Raw genomic sequence first — 20,516 nt, forward strand, 5'->3', positions numbered from 1 at the left:
GTATGGCTCGTACTCGACCGAGAGGTCGACCAGGACATCGTCCGGCGGCGGCCCCGGGAGCTATCGCTCCTCCTACGAGTCCACCGCTTCCGGTCGTTTACCTGGCGGCACCAGCTACCGCCATTACTCCTACCGCGTTTAGATCTCCGGCGTAACCCCCTCACGCCGATCGCGTTTCCGCTCTCATCGATCTCGACGACCTTTTCAGATTCTCTGCCATCTCATCGGATGATTTTTCAACGGTAGCGGGTCTGCGGTATCTCAACGCGCGAGGCGTGATTGATACATCATTTCCGACGTGAAATGCCACAGACCTGCTATTCGCGGTACATCTGTTCTGTGTTGAAGAACACGTAGATGAGAACTAACACGCCCTATGGTATTAGTGAAACCGGCTGGTGAGAAATACGTGGAAATCGAGTCGCGCCATTTGGAAGAACGCTTTAAAGTAGATATCCATCGATGACGGAGATAGTTTCTCCTTTCGAAAATTACAATGTTAGATCTTACGAGTCGTCGACGGAGATTTCCTCTCGGCAGAGATTGCGAAGTTAAATCTAGTGGCAGTAACGACAAGAACGTGTAAAGTATATTGAAAATAAATGTACTTTCTTCTCCGCAAGAAAGATCACTTCTCGCTATATTTTGTTTATTGAACTGAAAATCATTTAAACTGAAAGTCGCAGAATTTCAAATGGATATTGATTTGGTCGTCGATATCGATAAAAGTGGAATATCGTCTTTTTTTGTTGCATGCCGATCTAGAATTCCTTTTTGTTTCTCTCCTCGTGTCAGTTTTATATGCTTGATTTTCTTAAAAATGTCTTTGATTAAAAAAAGATGATGAATTTCGCGCTTTGAATGTGTATCAGCGGATCGACAGGAAAACTCCTGATATTCTTGATGTTGTTATTCTGTTGTAATTATCGCTGTTGCCGTAGCCCGAGTCGGAGATAGAGCATCACGCAGCTGCATTTAGAGATAAATTAAGAGCTAGTCGCACTATAAACAGTAAGAGTTACATTTTGCTGATATCTTTTTCGAGTTTAGTAATAAAATTCGTGCGATAATCGACGATATAGAGAGCAGGTTTTTGATCTCCCAAAAATATATTATGTACATATCCGACTTTGTAAATCATGAATTTCGAACGAACTCTCCCGAATTTCGCGTTTGACGCGCATCGCGAAAATTGTAAACAACCACGGCAATAAATCGCATAAAACAGCATTATAAAGATTTGTATGTATCCTATGTGAATTGACGTCGGCACTCAATCGTGAATCGAACGCTGCCTGCAGGCATCCCAAGTCTCGCAGATTGTGCAATCGTTTGTGTGTTAATTTAAATATCTGCCTCCTAATGCCTGCTCCATTCTAAGGCCAATATTTCAAATTTGTCACACAAATTTTTCAAATATATTGATTGATTATAAGATAGAAAATTTTGCAAACTCGAGAACTCTATTATGTAGCCATTTCAATTACATTTACTTCCGATTATGAAAGAAACGTGCTGTCGTGTCCATTCTGCAGGATGCAAATTATTAAAAGATCTTAACTAAATTGTTTTAAAATTGATATCTGAACTTTTATCAAATCTACGAAGAGTTCTCATTTTAATTTTAATTGTAATTTTTGAATTTAACGCGAAAAGAAAACACTTAAAAAAATTTATTATACGACAAATGAAATATTAGCTTTCTAAGGGCTATGGTACACAAAAAACTTAAGCAGTAAGACGTAAGCAGTAAGGAAATCAACATGTTGGATTGACTATTGTTTACGTTATGGTCCCTACTGTGTTTGGCCAATTCGCTTAGGTTTTACTATTTAAGCTTTTTGTGTGCTATGGCCCCTAACTGACGCCTTTCTTTTCCCCTGGGGATATTTTTACTTGTCATACAATCCGAGTGAACGTTTTTTTTAATCATATTTCTAGAGTAGCGAGTGTCGATCTTGTGTCGCCCCGATATCCCTACAAAAATGCGTCATCCTACGAGATATCCATCGCATTCTTTACGTAACCATAATTTCAGAAAATGAGAAAAAGCAATATGATGTAGATAAAACAATATTTTATAAGACAGATCGCTTCTTATTTAGGTGCCAGACATGCGCGCGATATCAACTTGAGATAATATAAGAATTGAATAATAAAGAAGTATATATATGGAATAATAATAGAAGATTTTAATTAATTCTTTACGGACTGACCTGGCATGATACTTACAGTAACATCACGTCATTTATTAATATTAAAAGATTCCAATTAAATTATTTTTAAATTGATATCTGAACTTTTCTAAAATAGACTGGAGAAATAATTAAATTTTCGTCGATAATTATTTGAGTAGTTTTAAAGAAATCCTAAAGTGACAGAGTTCGACAATACAGGTAAAAAATACTCCGAATGGCTGCAGTATATAGATTCTAAAATTCTTTTATATAATTAAAATACATAAAAAATGCATAATTAAAATGCATAAAAGAAGAGACAGTTGATTTAACGAAAAAATAAAGAAAAATTAAAAAATAGCAGTGATACTAAATGTAATTTTTTAAAACTATTTTCGATCTTCTTGTTAAATCAACCTTTTTTGTACGTATTTTAATTCTGTAAAAGAATTTTGCAATCTGTATAGCCAATTTAGAGTACTTTTTAACTCGTAATGTCAATAATTCTGTCACTTTAAGATCCCTTTAAGCGTATTTACATATCAGCTATACTTCTTGAAGACTATTCTACATATTCTGAAGGGTTAAGATCGGATTATATTATCTTATGTTCTGAAATTATGGTTATTTTCTGTGATGTCATAGCAGGACATTAAGAGCTACTTTCCATTTAGCAGTCTTTTCGCGAAGTAAACTCTACTAACAACATTCATCATCATCATCATCGTCATCATCATTGTCATCATCATCATCATCATCATTATCATCAGCATCATCATCATCGTCATCGTCGTTGCCGTCGTCATCTCGATAGACACACAACGCGACAATTGGCCAAGTCGGTTACTTCGAGCGTCACGAAAAGAAAACCGTCGCGGCATACGAACCTCTTCCTACACCCTTTCCTCTTTCTTATTTTCTTTTCTCATGGGAGGGGTGACCTCTTTCTCATCCCTCCTGATCTATCCTCTCGAGACGCCGTTAAGCGAACGGGATAGCAAGAGAAAAACGAGAACAAAGAAGAAAGAACGATACGCGGACGCTACCCGAATTACTAACCGAGTTGTTCTTCTTTCTATTTACTCTGCCTCCTACATGTGACTCCTCGTCCTTTGCCGCCGCCGTCACCGCCGCCACCGCCATCGGTGTCGCCATCGTTGGAATTCTTGATGGATAAAATAAAAAATATATACATGTAACCCTCCCCATATCTGTAAACGCGGCGCAGTATCGACCCATTACCATCATACCGCTCTCCAGCGTCATCCAGGTAGGTACTTCCACCTGCTGATGGTTTACGATTTTAATACGCAGCGAATGCTCGACTATCGTTATCGGAAGCGCAACAGGTGGGTCGATTCTGATCTCTGCGTCGCAGATTTTCCAACTCGTACTTCCATCTCGATTTAGGGTTCCGCGAGTTTCTACTATTTTTTTTTTAACAATCAAGTAACTTGTCACCAATTGGTTTGCCTTCCAAAGACTTCGTGTAAACCCAGCAGTTCAATTTGAATTTTTGAATTCTCAAATTGTCTTGCTGGAGACAATTAATCTTAACCTTCGATGTCACTACTAGTGTGGCACACTAGTTTGTGTGGCACCCGAAGTTTCTTTTACTTTGTTATGTTATAACTTATTATTAATGAAGATACATACATTTGCTTGTTACTGTTACATTCTTTGATGTCTGATGTTTCAAAAAATGAAAAAAAATGTATTATATGTTCATTTTTATGTGATATTTTTCACAATATCCAAGTGGTAGATACGTGACAAAACGATAAAATAACATTAAAGGATTAATCGAACAATATAATTGAATTAAAAAAATTTTTTTAAAAGCTGTTCTTTTAGGGTCAAGTTTTATTAATTACTTAATATTCTCGACGCAAATCAACAATCAGAATCGACTGGTATCTTTTTGCGCGAATTCTACAACTGAATCGACGTCTTTCTCGAAGAACTACAATTAAACTAACTACGCAAAAATATCACCTAAATATAATAAACGTATTAAAATATAAGATAATTGATGTAATAAATAGTTCAAGTAATCTTATATAAAAGGAATAATAAAAATTTGGCATAAATTATTCAAATGTATTTGGTTTAATTTTAAATTTTTGGAACTTAATAATTTAAGAATTTTAAAGCTTAAAAAGTGATTATGTACATACGTATACCTAATCGAAAAGAACGTCGATCGTTTGATTTGTTTGCGTTCGATAATAATAACACTTCGCGATGATAATAAATATTAAATTTATTTTGTGATCTTTCTATATGTATTTATGTATAATCAACTACGTTAATTCCCGTATTGCGTATTATCATATCAACAGGAAGTTACGCACAGTTTGTAGGTAATTCTAGAAAAAGCACTTTGTGAAATAGATGTAACGACGCTTTGCCGCTCTCACGCTAATTAATTTCACGCGTCTTGCATTAATTAATTTCAGATCTCGATGTTTACTAATTCTAAAGCGCTACCTCATCGCAGTAATATTCATCTTCATGGTGTCGCGCGTAATTCAAGGTAATGTAACGCACTGCTAATCCCCTTGCTATTGTTCGTGACAGACCGTGAACATATGTTCAAAGCTTCCTTAATATAATTACGCGTTAAAACCTTTTGTATGCAACCCACATCACTTGCATATCGATCATTTGGTTGCTGCTCATCGCTGGAACGCATCGAATGCTACGCTTTGCTATTCTTAATCCTTTGATGACGGTATTTTATTTATGAGAAAAATATTAATAATAATATATATAAAATATCTATTAAATGTTAAAGTGTAAAAATTTCGAAGATAATATCAAATAAAATTTTTTTATTTATATAACATATGAATTTATTTTCTGAATATTTGAATTATTGAATCTTTAAATCCTTTTATGATCTCTTTTCTTATGAAAAAAAAGATCATAAAATCTGTTTCCTATAATCGAATGATTCTCAAGCAAAAGCTTGAAGACGTTGATCATTTTGAATTTTTATTAAAAAAATTTCCAATCACTTCTTAAATTAAACAATTCTCTTCATTTATTTTCTCCATGTTTCCAAAAAGCTTATAAATTTACTTTTATAATAATACGTATATAATCGTATAATTTAACCGTCACCGAAAGGGTAAACCGCTTGACATCTTGACTCGTAGCAAGATATCCGCTTGGCAGCTCGCCACTGCTGGGCGAGCGCGATTAGTAAAAACGAGACGTTCGTTGCCTCCAGTTGAGGACTGTTCCTCACATGCCATACGTGGCACACAAGAGACTCGTCACCATAGTTCACTCACCGATCCATCATGTGTACTACGCTGGCGCAATGATACCGATAAGAGTGCGAACGCGCGTGCGGCCCAGCATCCTCGCAGCTGAGTTCAACAGGATACGCGCCCTGCCAAGACCATCAAGTCGATCCTACATTGAAGAGTATCTAAATTCTCGATACAACATAGTAAGTCCGGCAGCTAATAGTCTAATATCATTTTTTTCCTCTCTCTCTCTCTCTCTCTCTCTCTTTCTGATCTAAATCAGTTTAGAGTCATAAAAATACATGGTAAGATTTCGCACATCATCGTTATTGCACTATATTGGGAATCATCGTCATTTCCATCGTCATCAACATCATTATTTTTCATCAACGTTCGTCTGCATCAGAGATCATGGGCGGGATCGCGTCGTTGCAATGAATGCTTTTACAACAAATTAGAAGTTGTTAAGTTACAGATCTTTTAATCGTAAAGAACTTCGGCCATTTTGGCGTAGTTATCAATTGTATACCATTTTATATAGATAATAATAGTAATATTAAGTAGTTTTCTTTAAATCCCTGCCAAAAGCAGTTCTAGTCTTTTAAAGATGTTGTCCTATTCATTCAGAAGCTTATCATCAAAGCTATCAAAACTGAAAAATATGTAATGTTCTCCTTAGAAGATATCCATATGTCGTCAGCAAAATATTGATATATTTGACATATCCTAGATGTTAAATGAATAATGATGTGGGCACAATTACTTACAGTACGAACACCATTTTTATGTGCCATCATTGCGAGGGGTGCCTTAGAAATACACAGAAATAAATCTTATGAAGCAAGAGGTTGGATGAAAAAAGGATCTAGAAGTATTTTTAACTGTATAATAAAAGACCATTAGTCGATTAAAAGCATAAATAGCAAAATTAATATATCTCACACATTACATCGTCGAAGTCTTAAAAATTGACCAATCACAGTCGAATGTGAGAAGAATAATCGATTGTGATTGATCAATTTCTTACTCTTATTTCTTAAACCAAGCTTACTTCGCGTATTGTAGACGACGCCTAACACTGTTGACACTTACGCAATTGTAATCTACTCTTTATGCTTTACAGTTTGACATACGACTCTGTACACGGATGGCCCAAATCTATATTTATAAAATGGGCGAAGTTCTTTTCATTAATTTATTTTTAATTAATTTATTAATTTAAATAATTAATTAATTATTTATTAATTTTATTTATTAATCAGTAAACTTATCAGATTTAAAAAATAAAAGAGCTAATATGATGTTAAAGATCCCTTTTTATTACAATTTATAGTAATTATTAACACAACACATGCAGTTAAATCCGATTCTTCGCGTGTAACTGATACACTATCATGACATCAAACTATTATTATCAAGTACCTACCCTTAAAATATGCCATAATACGAAAAAAGTGTAAACTTAAAAAATAATTCACATTTACGATGATCAAACTCTGAATGCATGCAAGAGATTGATCGACTTATTCATACAAGTAATGTTTCACATATATTTCTTCGCAGTTTTTCGACGATGAGGCAAGAGACATTCGCGCGAAAGTGGATTCTCTTCTTCGACGTGTCCATGTGTTCGTGCCAAGAGCAGTGGCAAGGTATCCGACGAAAATAAAATGGTGTGCAACTAATTATTCAATTAAATTGATCGAAGTCTAGCTACATTAATATCGTTTGAATTGATTTTTATTCGTTAGAAAAAGGAAACTGCGTATTCAACTTCGTATTTTAAATAAATCAGTCGATATTCTGGAATAGGAATAATCAAGATAATTCTGTGACTTGGAGATAAAAGTACAAACCCTTCAATGCCACTCTCGATATGGCATACCCGGCTTTATTTGTAAAAATGATTTTTCTCGAAACTTCTGTTCTTTCGAAACTATTCTGTTTTTTTGAAACTTTATTACTTACAACGTTATAACTAATGAAGATACATACATTTGCTTGATACTGTTATATTCTTTAATATTTGATGTTTCAACTAAAAAAAGATTTGTTACAATATATTTATTTTTATTAAAGTCATAAGAATCAAAATTAGGTCGGGTATACCATACATAGTATGTGTTGCATCCGTGAGAAAACAGTATAATATAGCTAGAGTTGCAAATAGAAAAAAAATGTTATTTATAAAATTCTTTTTTTGTGAAAAAATAACAAACTCGTTTTTCTTCAAAATTTTTTTAGATATATATTGAAAATAATATTTGACATAAATATTTAAATCGAGCTTGCCACAAATTCTCATTTATTCATTTTTTATTTAGATTTAAATAGAATTTGTAATTTTAAAAATGTACTAGATTTTTTTGACTAATTTTCCTTGTTCTGGACTAATTTTTCTTGTTCTGGATATTTTTCTATTAGAAAAAAAAAACAGTTTTTTTACATCTCTGAATATGACATATTGAAGAGTTAAACATGAGTAAAGTGAATACTTTTCGTGATTTTTGGTGAATTACTCTTCCAAGTCGCAGAAAGTTGAGTTCATCGTTTTTGTACTAAGATAATCAGCAATTTCTTTGCGATTTCCAGCGACTTCATCGAGGAGATCATCCCGGAACGTATGCGCAGTCACGATTACGTTCGTCGGCTGCTCAGCGGCCGCAGCAATGCGAAGAAACAGGTCGACTATCTGAGCTGGTACGAAGTGCCCGACCGAGGCGCGTTCGGTACCCTGGCGTGCATCAAGTATGTCGCCGGCAAGCCGCAGTCCGTCAGAAAACCGTACTACAAGGTCGCGGATCTTCGACCGGCCGACATCCGTAACGACGTCAATTTCCTCAGCTACTACAGCAAGAATCGTCAGGCGGCCGCGACTGCCTGTGAGTAATCTGTCACGGTGACGAGGACGACGATGACGATGACGATGACGACAACGACGACGAAGGCGGGGATTGTATCGTAATCCGCATTTCAGACTCCAAAAAAATTGCTCTTCGGGAATGAAATGCTGTTCGAGAACAATCCCGTCTTGACGTTATACATGGTGATCCATACACAAAGCACGTAGTTAGCGCGAGACCGATGAAAACGAAGCGAAGAATTTTTCAAAGAAAAATTACACGTAAAATAATTTTTTTAAATTTATAATCACTACTTAATTTTTTATGGTTAAAATGATTAAAATTGGTTTTGAATTGCAGCCGATAATATTTCGTGATTATATTTTTATAAAAATTTATATTTTAAAAAATACGCTATTGACATTTTTATTAGGAAACGCCAAAGTATATATTTTCACAGAATTTCACTCAATGCTAGAATTTTACTTGCAGAGAGACGTATTAAACAAAACGGAGCTGTTGAAAAAAAAACGCTACGTTTTCTCGCTATGTTTCGCTTCGTTTTTTCATCGAAACATGATTTTTGAATAGATTTGGAAAAATAAAAGACGGCCCCACGACGCCGTTGTGTGCAACTCTCTTTTTGTCTACTTTTTTTTCTCGTTTCATCACCCCCTGCCCTCTCGTTTCTCTACTTTTTTTTCATCCCTTTACTTGGATTGGCTGGCACCTTTGGTTTACACTGTCTGGAAACTTTTGTTTGTGCTAGCGAGCACGTGTGTTTCTCTGGTATTTTTGCTGTTTTATTGTTGGTCACACAACACTTTCTTTTTGTACGTCTTTTTTTGTCGTGGCTGCATTACTGTTCGATAGTATTGTGTCTAATCGTACAACAGCAACGTACACACTTACCCCCCACGTACCCCGCATCCGTTTTTGATAACCACCTCGTCATGCGATATCGTGATACAACGCGTTTTTATTATTATTATTATTATAATTCTGTGGAAAGAACATGCGATTGAATTGATCTTCACGGTAAGAGCATAAATATTAATTCCAGTTATAATTTTCTTTGTGAAAAATAATTTATATATTTTCAAGTTTGATACAAAATTTTACTAGAAAAAATTAATTATAATTTTTTTATTTATTCGTAAAAAGATTGAATTATATATGCTCTTTCCGAAAATTAATTTCATCACCGACTATATCGGTGAAATCAATCCATCGATTCGGCAGCGGTTCGCATTCTTTTTTTACGAACCAACGGACATATCGCTATTTTTTACTGCGGTAACCGGAAAACACAGCGAAAACGACATAGTGACCAAAAAGAAAACCGTGAACCAAATCAAAAGAAACGAAGGAACGAGAGAGAGCAAGACATTTACACGACGGGGACTCCAGGCGGAACATCAGACTGGGATCATGCGCCAAAAGCAGAATTTTACGGCGTTCGCGGATAAGAGCAAAAATGAGAGAGAGGAAGCAGTGCGGCTTTTTTGAACGTTTCAGGCAAGTGTTGGAGGCAGAAGGTGCCGGAGCTGTACCAGAAGCCGAGCAAGAAAAGCGAGCTCAAAGAAGAGGAAGAAGGGATGGAGACGGCCGAGGAGTGATCTTTGATCTTCGTTCATCATCACACAAACTGTGGCATCATACCGTCCGCTTTTGCGTTCCGGAAGTGATGTATCCGCGCGTTGAAAGATACGACAGACATCGTGCGACACGCGGAGGCTGCAGAATTGCAAACCGAAAACGAGTTCTCTATCTTCTTTTTACGATAAGAATTTATTCTTCAATATTTTAAGCGAGCCTGCTTACGTCAATGAGGTTTGAATTATTAAAATATATAAAAACAAAAATTACAGATAAAACAGTGCTTGGTAAATTTATGTTAAAAAATAATAACGAATTTTAAATTAGCAAAAAATCTTTAGAGAAATATATATAATAATAATGAGAAGAATAGAATTTTCGAAACGAAACTAGATGACGAATACAAATATGATCTCATATTTGAGTGAATTGAATTGTATCAATAATAAAGTATCATTTTCTGAAATAAAATTGTTGTCAAAACTATGCAAATATGCTAAGATTTTAACCGCAAATGAAATAATTTTATACAAATTTAATATCACCTTTTTAGTTTTAGGTATATTTAATTAATTTTGTTACAGCAATTGACTAAGAGTTTGTACATTTCAGTATTTAAATTTTATTTCTCTTAGTCTTTTAAATAGTTTTATATTCGGTTCGCAAGCTTGGCAAAACACCTCTTCAAACGGAATTATTTTACTGCGCACGGCTACTGGGGGTAGTTATGATCGAAAAAATCTAATATCCGTCTCCACTTTTTCTATTTTTCCTTTCTTCTATTCCGGTCGTGTGCTCGTCGACCGCTTCATTAAAGTCCAATGTGCCAATATTCGCAATAATCATAGAACGTGCTGTATTTTCCGAGCATTTTTCATTCAATTTTTACTCGACGGACTTTAATGAAATTGCAACGGGCGTGTAAAATTGTCGTGACTATCAAAATGGTTGTACTCGATCGATGCGATCTATAAAGTGAAACGAATACGAGAGAAAAAACAGAGTACGAGAAAGAAACAGGGGAAAAGAGAATCGATTAAATTGATGCGACAAAAAGCCGCAAGATCTGCGCGCGTTCATTTAAAAAAAGAGAAACAAATATAAAAATGTAGACACTAACCCGATGTTGCACGTATTGCATCATAATGTTCGTTATTGTTTTAATTTTCTAAATCCTGTTCATGCTTGTAAAATAGCAACGAAAGAAAAACATACGAATAAAATAATAATGTCCGATGGAAGCGAGAGTCTCCAAGTCAATTACTTTACTTTGCACGAGAGAGAATAATGGAAACGTAGGCGAGCTACGTAACGAATAAATGCACTATTTCCGAGGTAAGCTTCTTCGTATGCTTCGTAGTTTAACCAACGATGTCTCATTTTGCCTCCGAAATCCGATGTTTGTGGAATCGATTAGTATTAACGCTTTTAAAAAGAAAAAAAAAGATGAATTATCCTGAATAATTATTTCAGTATATTTTAAATATTCTGTTTGAAAAATATATTTCTTTAGATATAAAAAGATTTGGATTTTAATGAAAACTATTTCAATCAGAATGCATTTAATAATTATTTTCTTAAGATGTTTTCTAATTTTTGATGCACAAAATTTCGTGTAATGATAAAAATCTATGTTATAAATATCGCTCCCTTACTTCAAAAGTGATACAATTTAAAAAATTAGATCTTCCAGAAAAGAGTTCAAATTTATAATATTTTTAACTTGACAAAAAATTATTATTTAATCAAAAAATATTGGCAAAACTAATATATTCTTAACATAAGCAAATATCATTTTTGTCATTTTTATTTCACAAAGTGAAAATATCCTTTAAAAGGCCTTTTTTTATTTGTGACGATTTTTACAATTTTTTATTCAGATAAGTTAGTTCACTTATGATGATTGAATGGTTATTTAACTAATTCATAATAACTCGAAAAATCACATTTTTTATGCGATTTGTAAAGTAAGGGAGCGATATACAACTGAAGAAAAGATTGAAATACAAAAAGTTACTCAATTGTATAATCTGACTGTAAAATATTTGATTATAAGTATCTGGTTTCAGAGGCAAAAATCCGACAAATCAATCATTAGATGTGACCGAGTGTGATCTCTAACGTCACGCTAATTGAACCGTGACGATCAGTGAATCATTTTCACGAGAAAAGACGAGAATTGTGATATCATTAATTACCGATCTCATTGACTATAAGACATCAACGTTTACGATATTTTCGCGTCATCGAAAATGAGCTTGATGATTCATCCTTAACGTCTCAGGGACGCGTTCAGATTCTATCCGAGTGTTTCTCAGGTATCATCCTTGTTTAACATTCAGTGAACAAGGATAAAATGATACCTGAGTGACACTCAGGTGGGAATTTGAACATAGCCCAGAATGCTTCCATCATTAATACTATTATAACTTATTTCTCTTTTTTATTCATTCGTCACATATCGCCATATATGTACATAAAATTGTGTACTTCTGTTTTACATGATCAATAATTAGCTAACAAACATGCCTCATCAATTGTTTTTCACATCGATGTTGTATGTAATCATAGTAATCGCTTTCTAACGTCATGTTCTGAGAAGCTTTGCTTTCGTGGATTTACGTCACGAGCTTCAAAAGAATCCTTTGTCGCTAATCGATCCTTTATGTTTCATGTATCCCACAGCCTCGGGTCAGCCAATGACAGAACGAGAGATACGAAAGGGTCAGTAGGCACACACAAAATAATTTTTTGAGACAAAAAAGTAAAGTCTGGTAGAAAGTCGCGATCGTGGGGACGTATTTACTGCAGAGAAATAAATTTTATGTCACATATAAATCACGTAAATGTAGGATACGCGATTCATGAGTTAGAACTTTATATAAAATTACCGTTATACATCATATTAACATTCTTTGAAATTGAAGAGACACACGAGAATATGCGAAAATAATTTAATATAAGTTTATACTATTAATTTTTTTTGTAACAGAATTATTTAACGTTTCTATATTCTATATAAATTATAAATATCAGTAATATTGCAGAGATACATATAAATATATCTGAATTATTTAAAAAGTATCTTATTATTTTTTCGTAAAACAGCATATTATAAATAATTTATTCCTTTTCACTGTCTATTAAATTATACTTATATTAAAATTTCAAGCTAATTAGTTCCACAACTTTAATACATTCGTCAATAAAATCAGTTAAAAGTTATTTTTTAAGTAATCGAGAAACTCGAATACTTATATGTTTTTGTAATTGATGTTTTACTGTGACCCTTTCTTTGTATCTCCCACGTCTAACATCTTCTCACAATTTTTAGTACGTGCATTAGGCTACGACTCAACAAACCAGGAAAAAAAAAGTAAGTCTCTGTGAAAAATAACAAAATCCAGATCAATTCCTTTGTGCTATTTGTCGTTCACGTTCATCCTGTGACGTAGCTCTCGCTCCGGAATTGGAAGAAAAATCGGAGAAGAAAGCGAAAAAGAAGCCGGAACCGGTACGCGAACCGGAGCCCGAACCGGAACCCGAACCGGTGAAAGAACCCGAACCAGAGCCCGAATTGGTACCCGAACCTGCGAAAGAACCGGAACTGGTTGCGGAACCTGTGAAACCATCGAAACTGGCGAAGGCATCGAAATCGGCGAGATCGGCAAAATCCGCGAAAACGGCCGAGCCTAAACCGGAACCAGTAAAAGAACCAGAAATCGTAAAGGAACCGGAGCCTGAACCGGTGCCGGAACCAGAACCGGTAAAGGAACCAGAGCCTGTTTCAGAGCCAGAACCGGAAGTGCCAGACGAACCAGTCGCGCAGGATGTGCCAATCGAAAGTGCAGAGGCCGTAAGTGACGAAGCTAAGGAAGAAAAGGGTACGTTTATATCTCGGTCAATATTGTGGGCCGGAAATATTCCATTTTGGCAGCCGGAAATGAATCTGTCACGCAAACGGTGGATACCTTTTGGTATCAGTCGGAGTAGGCAGAAGGTCGATCATGGTCTGTGTCGTTGTTAACAGCATCTCCCATATCGATCGCACGAGGATGAATGTCTTGTCTAGGTAGCGTCCAGTGTTTCTCTTTTTCGTGATAAATGTCTTCCTCATAAAAATGACTTCGAGAATTACTTCGTGAAGTGTCTCCTGTTTTCGTAATAATCTCACTCGAAATTATTTTGTTTTATATAAGATAATATCGAATTAGAAAATAGGTATAACTGCGATGGTTCAACACATTCTGGTCCACATTCACGATGCACTTTCGAATGTGAAACTGATTCTAATTTTAGAGAAAATATCTATCTAAAGACTATCTATTTAAGAACATTAGTTTTAATGCACATGAAATGAAGGCTGTGAAATTAATGTGAACATTAATATTAATAACACTTCGGTACAATTATCCAAGTATTTAATTAAAATGGCTAGATTAATTTTATATTCAATATATACATATATATATACATATATATATGAGTATAAAATTTATATATATATATATATTCGTAGAGATATTTTTAATTTTGCGCTTATTCGATATATCATGGCATATGTAAGATAGATAAGAGTGCAGCATTATTTTTAGTGTTAATAGCGTTAAACATGCATCGTGAATTTCATAAAAGTTTATCTCTATCATTGATATTCTAATGAAATTATATTGCAGTGAAGCAAGACAAAGAAGATGCAATAAAGAGGGCTGAGGAGTACCTTGCTAAAGCAGCTAAAGAAGCGCAGTAAGTGACTTTAATTTAAGAACGATACGCCAGTAGAACAACATGCGCAAAATAGTCACTCGATATAAACGCGGTCGTTTTGCGTAACATTAGCATTGAACTCGGCCAAATAACCTAGTATATGACCCGCGACAATCGGCTCGCCAAATATCTGACCTTCATTCGCTATTCGTAAAACGTTACTCTGTTCGAAAACACATGATTTGGTATAGTAATTAATTATTAAGAATATTCAATTTTTACATAATAAGGTTTCAGAATTCTTAACATAAAGAATAATAAAATATTTGTTATTATTTCTAAAATAATGGAAGTACGATAAATAATTTTCTAAAATAAATGAAGTACGATATTCTAATTCCAGGCTCGATAATATTATCTAACATCTAGCAAGTCGTTTTTTTCAATGTCATTACCTAGATGTCATTTTTTCGTCAAAGTGACATCTAATTTCATTTTGATGAAAAAATAACATCTAATGTCGTCAAAATAACGATGTCAGTTTGTTAGTTTGATAGGCATATCGATAATGATAATTTTAGATATAATATAAAAATGTTTTATATAAATTTTTAACACGCAAGGAAACTTTTCTGAAAAAAAAAAAATATTCGCATTCATGCAGTTTATAGTTTTATCTTGCAATCAAATACGTGAGAAACGTGCATCGAAAAATCTGGAATGCGAGCTTCATTAAAAAACTTGATGGATAATTTTTTCTATACATACGCACATACATGCACATACACCAGCGTGTTTTCCTAATTAACGATTCCAAATATTATAATTCGTAGCTTTGTTACACGTTATTTTCATAATATCTCATATGAACTTCATTCAAATGTCATCGCATAAGTTTAAGAAATTAAATTGCGAAATTAAATTCAGATGACATTAAAATGAGAAATCAAATTGCGGTTTAAGACTCGCAAATTAATATATATTAACATATATTAATATTCCATGAAAAAATGATGAGTTTACAAATCCTTAATTAATATCAAAATAAATATAGCAGTATTTTTAACAGTCCCGTATCACTTAGATTCCTAATCCTTATAAAACACATACTTTAATTCTTCTATGAGCGATTTTTACTTATATTCTACATTGTTTGTGCTTGCTTGTCGTGTCCGGGCAATTTCCCCAATTGTGAATAATTTTGTTTCGAAGATCAGAAGAGGAGAGGCGAAAGGCCGCGGAGGAGGAACGCTTGCAGCTTGAGTTGGAGGAAAAGAAAGCGTGGGAGGCTCTGCAGCTTGCACAGGAACGGAAAGCCGAGCTTTCCCAGATACTAGAAATTGAGCAGCAGGAAGCTGAGAGGAAAGCAGAAGAGGAAAAGTTACAAGCTGAACGAGAGGAAGTGAAGAGAATAGAAGAGGAGGAAAGGTAAACTCGTTACTTAGCAGAAAGCTCCCGGCAGTGATTCACGAATTGTCTTTAATAAAAAAAAAGTCTCGTATATATAAAGCAAGCTTTTATTTTATTTAGATGCCATCAATTGAGTATAATTAAAATGAAGAGAGAGAATATTTGTATACAATTAATAATTAATAACTAGTATCTATATAAACAACTTTTAAATAAAATTATTGTTATAACTTATAAGTGCATTCGGAATATTAATAAAAAATTTAGCTTTATATTTATTAATATTATTAAAAATTACCAGAAATTAATATTATCGTATTTCTATATCGTTTTATACATAATATTATCGTATATCTATATCGTCAGAATCTAATTCGCTCCTTGTTAACAGAATAATCAACCAGGAAAATCTCGATGCGCTCATACAGGAGCAAGAACGATTGATAGTCGAGGAGCATCTCGAAGAAGTTCAAAAGCAAAAGCAGGATCAGGAAGAGGCAGACGTCACGCAGCTTGCAGCCAATGAAAACAAAGACGGCAGCTGCGCCGATGATCTGGCAGATCTTGGCGAAATAACTGACCAAGAAAAGGAGGAGAAGCCTTATGAAGTTACCACGGATGACGAAACACGGGTAAACAGTCATTTAAGCATTGCACAGCTTTGAAAAGCTGTGTACTTAATTCTTTTTGAAGTTAATTCTCTTAAAAATTTTCCCTTTGTCGATTTTTATTCAATATGAACAATTCTAAATCGATCTAAACAATATATAAAAGTACATATTACAACTGCACAAAAATATTAAGATTAGATTATGCTAAGCTTTTTAAAGACTCCATTTCTTTACAAATTCAGATTTAGTAACTTCGTGTTCAAATAGCTTATTGAATTTCTTTGGAGAAAGGATCGAGTTTGAACTCATTCAAGAGCCGATAGTCGAAAAGAGACTTCTCGGAATACTGTTGAACGAGTTGAATCACAAGGAATTCGCCTTTCAGGTCGAAGAAGAAAATGTCCACGAAGAGGAGCCCGAAGTGACCGAAGATCCGTTCGTTGAGGAGCCAGAAGGGGCTGAGAGCAAGCCGCAAACGGGACCGATGGCAGCTGAGGATGGACCTCAGGTCGAGGAGGTTACTTCCGGCGAGGAATTCGAATGGGGTGATCAAGACTCGTAATTGGTTCGGTCCGACCGATTCGGACCGTTTCGCGGCATCGATGGACCACGTTCCTTTACTGTCATCATTAACGCTAAGATATAACATGTCTTCGTTTATCATCCCCGCGAATGTCATTTAATTCGTCATCAATGCAGATAATCACCGATCGGTGACGCGACGAAGAAACCTTAATTAATTTCCTTTTTATTAATCCTTTATTTATTTATTCTCTCCATTTATTTATTTGTAAAATATATACTTCGCATCTAGTTTTACGTTCATCAGCGCACATTTCGCAATCAATTTCATGCGTCACATTGCGTTGATCATATTAGACAAACTCGCGGATCGATATAAGTTTAAAACCGTGGAATTTCTGGTAGCTATTTTTTTATTAGCTAATCTCAGAAGGACCGATCGGAGACTCGCCTATGATCTCCGTGCGATCTGTGAGTATTTATATCTACTATTTATTTCATTATTGATCGTACATCTCTTTCACATTATATCCCTCGTCGAAGAGCGGCAACCCGTAGATCGAGTCTGACACACGTATCGATTTCCGTTGGTCTGCTGGCGGTGGTGATTCGTTTATAGTCTCGGATAGTAATCGGGTAGAAATATCGCGACGTATTTTAGCCGTCCATTCGGCAGTCGTGCAGTCGAGCTGGTTTTGTCGTCGTCTATTTTTACAGTAACGGCTTCGAGTTTCATCCATGAAATTGGTTTGATTGCGATTGTCCGAGCGATCGATCGGAAGGACAAGAATTCCGGAAATAATCGCGAGCACGATTTGAGAATTAGTGGCCATCTCACGACTCTCGTTGTTCGGAAAGTGACTGCAGCTATCTGATATTTATGTATTAGTATTACTTATTTATTAAAAAGATACTATACACGTATATTATAAGAGTGTTGTAATAATAAAAATAGTTAATTCAATATGGAGAATCTCCGTGATTTGATGACAAGCTGGAAAAGCTCGACTTTTCTACAAAAAGAGTCGTGAAAATATTGCGAAGCTAGGAATGAAATGAGTATAATTTTTTTAATTAATTAAACTCGAGATATACATATTTAACGTTTCATAAAATTTTCATGATATTCCTTAACATAGAACAAAATGGATATATATGAATATTTGTGATATGCAAAACATGCTTATTACTCTTTCATTTCGGAAAACCCCCTATTGTTTTTTATGCGAATCAAAATTAAAATTAGACGTTATACTTTTTAACTTACATAAATATGTAATTTTTGAAGGAGAATAAAGCCATTATAACTTGGGTTGGAATGTATCATATACAAAGAATTTCATCAAACAGCAAACGCAATTAGTCATCAGTTCCACGTCCGATTAAGTAATTGACATTGGTGAAACCGGCCCAAATAGTGATTTCCATACGAGAAGCACGCACGCTTAGCGCTTTTTTTACCTTTTTTTAAAAAAGGTAAGTTTGTATACAATTAAAGTTACTATTACTCAATTAAAAAATCCCACCACCACTCCCATCGTCTTATGATAGTAATATCAAAATATCTAGACGACGGTTTTCTATATATGTTAAAATTTAATTTGATAGAATTTAACTTAGCATCAATTGTTGACATCAAATCTTTATACGATAAGATATACGTATACTTAGATTTCATTGTGTTATTAAACCCGATTAAGGGTGTCGTGAAACTGGCTAATCACAGTTGTTCCATTCTTCCGAGGAACAGCTATATGATTGGCTAATTTCATAACGACGGATGTTATTAAACCCGATTAAGAGTGTCGTGTAAATGTATAGACAGCACCTAGACACCTAATTCCTCGACGACGAACCTAGATGCTTAATTCCTCGACGCGGTAAATACCTAGATCTTCAACGACAATCTCGATATATTTCATTTCAATTTTAATTAATATTTCATTTTAATTTTAATTAATAATTTAAATTTTAATAATAATTTTAATTTTAATTTTAATTTTAATTTTAATAATAATTTTAATTTTAATTAATAATGTTGCCATCGCTGATTATCACAGCCGTCATGTGTGGTTGATCACGTTCGAATGTGCAATGCTGCCATCGCTTGGTTAAGTCAAAAGCCATCTATTATCAAAAAAACGAGATGTACATTTTTCCTGGTCGACGACAATAATAATAATGACGACGTATCTGAATCTGAATGTGAAAAGTGACAGATCCGGACTTTGCGTCGCAATATCTCCGCTCGTAGGGCACGTAGAAAAAAAATAAAAGCATTTTTATCATACAATCCGTGTGGTGGCTATCGATTGAGCGTACATAGAACGCGATCGGTTCAGCCGTTATTGAAATCCGATAATCTCGATCCAGCGCAACTCGTCGGTTCGCGTAAAGAAAGCACGGCAGTGTCGCTGCACTTGGCTTAGCGCCGAGACACTACCGTGTCTCCAGATAAGCTACTTTTATTTTACCTTGCATCGAATACTTAAAATAAAGCAGAGAGAGAGAGAGAGAGAGAGAGAGCACAAAAGGAAAATTATATCTATTTATTACATTTATTATGCAATATTATCAATATCTAAGTATTAGCATAATTTCTAATATTTTCTAATATTTTATTATTTTAATTGTTAATGATATTTTCTATACACTATAATATTATTATGATAATTTATTATTATATAAAAATAATAATAAATTATTATATAAAAAATTCCTTATTAATAATTAAAATGATAAAACGTTAAAAAATATAGATTATATTAATAGATATTGCAAAGATAATCAATGTGAAAAATAAAGGAAGATATGAAGAAAGAATTGTGATTTCAAATTTAGAACGCGGACTATGCAAGAAACGAAGTTGTATAAAATTCCTAAAAGTAGCAAAAAAGAATCTCTTCCCGAATATATATGTTGATTCATTCAAGCTTAACATTCCCTTTGTGACGTCTCACAATTGTTTATCTCCAAATCTCGCCCTCGTCCTCCGTGAAGCATCTCGCTTCGGGAGAAAAGATATGCTCGGAAGTAGTAAAATCCCGGGCTCGTAAACTTATCGTCGTGTCGGACGTGCCGCATTTTCGCGGCATGTCTCACGAATATTTCTCATGTTGGTATAAACATGAGGGAAGCGTTTCGGTCGAGGGTGATCAACTGAAGTGGGCCAAGCCGCGTTTGACTCAAAGAGAGATCCCCAAACGAGCGGTTTCAAAGCAAAAACGAGGTTGAATATGTGTGCCAACGTGTCCAATGCTAAGCCCAAACACCGAGTGCACGACTATAGATGCATGCAAACTGTGCGTCTACTGTCATTGCACAGAACCGCGCCAGCAATATTGCGGTTCTTACGTCGACTGGTTCTGCATACATGTGTGTATACGTGCA

The 20,516-nt window shown here is 34.6% G+C and overlaps 1 protein-coding gene across 10 annotated transcripts in view; it reads left to right on the forward strand.

Annotated features, from left to right (window-relative positions):
- Positions 1-18,148, forward strand: part of LOC108729392 (MAP7 domain-containing protein 1) — a 33,773-nt gene extending 15,625 nt beyond the window's left edge. Inside the window, exons 2-13 of one of the 10 annotated variants that reach the window (XM_018458479.1) lie at positions 3,406-3,447; positions 5,413-5,637; positions 6,998-7,107; positions 8,027-8,316; positions 12,562-12,600; positions 13,211-13,252; positions 13,332-13,426; positions 13,457-13,760; positions 14,553-14,622; positions 15,796-16,011; positions 16,385-16,625; positions 16,990-18,148. In XM_018458479.1, coding sequence (XP_018313981.1) covers positions 3,406-3,447; positions 5,413-5,637; positions 6,998-7,107; positions 8,027-8,316; positions 12,562-12,600; positions 13,211-13,252; positions 13,332-13,426; positions 13,457-13,760; positions 14,553-14,622; positions 15,796-16,011; positions 16,385-16,625; positions 16,990-17,166 — 1,851 coding nt within the window. In that variant the 3' untranslated portion in view covers positions 17,167-18,148. Of the gene's footprint in view, positions 1-3,405; positions 3,448-4,638; positions 4,714-5,412; positions 5,638-6,997; positions 7,108-8,026; positions 8,317-12,561; positions 12,601-13,210; positions 13,253-13,331; positions 13,761-14,552; positions 14,623-15,795; positions 16,012-16,384; positions 16,626-16,989 lie in introns of those variants that run through there. The other 9 variants (XM_018458481.1, XM_018458477.1, XM_018458478.1 and 6 more) reach the window with 9 other exon arrangements.
- Positions 18,149-20,516: the final 2,368 nt, after the last annotated feature.

The sequence above is a fragment of the Mycetomoellerius zeteki genome, unplaced genomic scaffold (assembly GCF_001594055.1).
Source record: "Mycetomoellerius zeteki isolate Tzet28-1 unplaced genomic scaffold, Tzet1.0 scaffold73, whole genome shotgun sequence".
NCBI lineage: Eukaryota > Metazoa > Arthropoda > Insecta > Hymenoptera > Formicidae > Mycetomoellerius > Mycetomoellerius zeteki.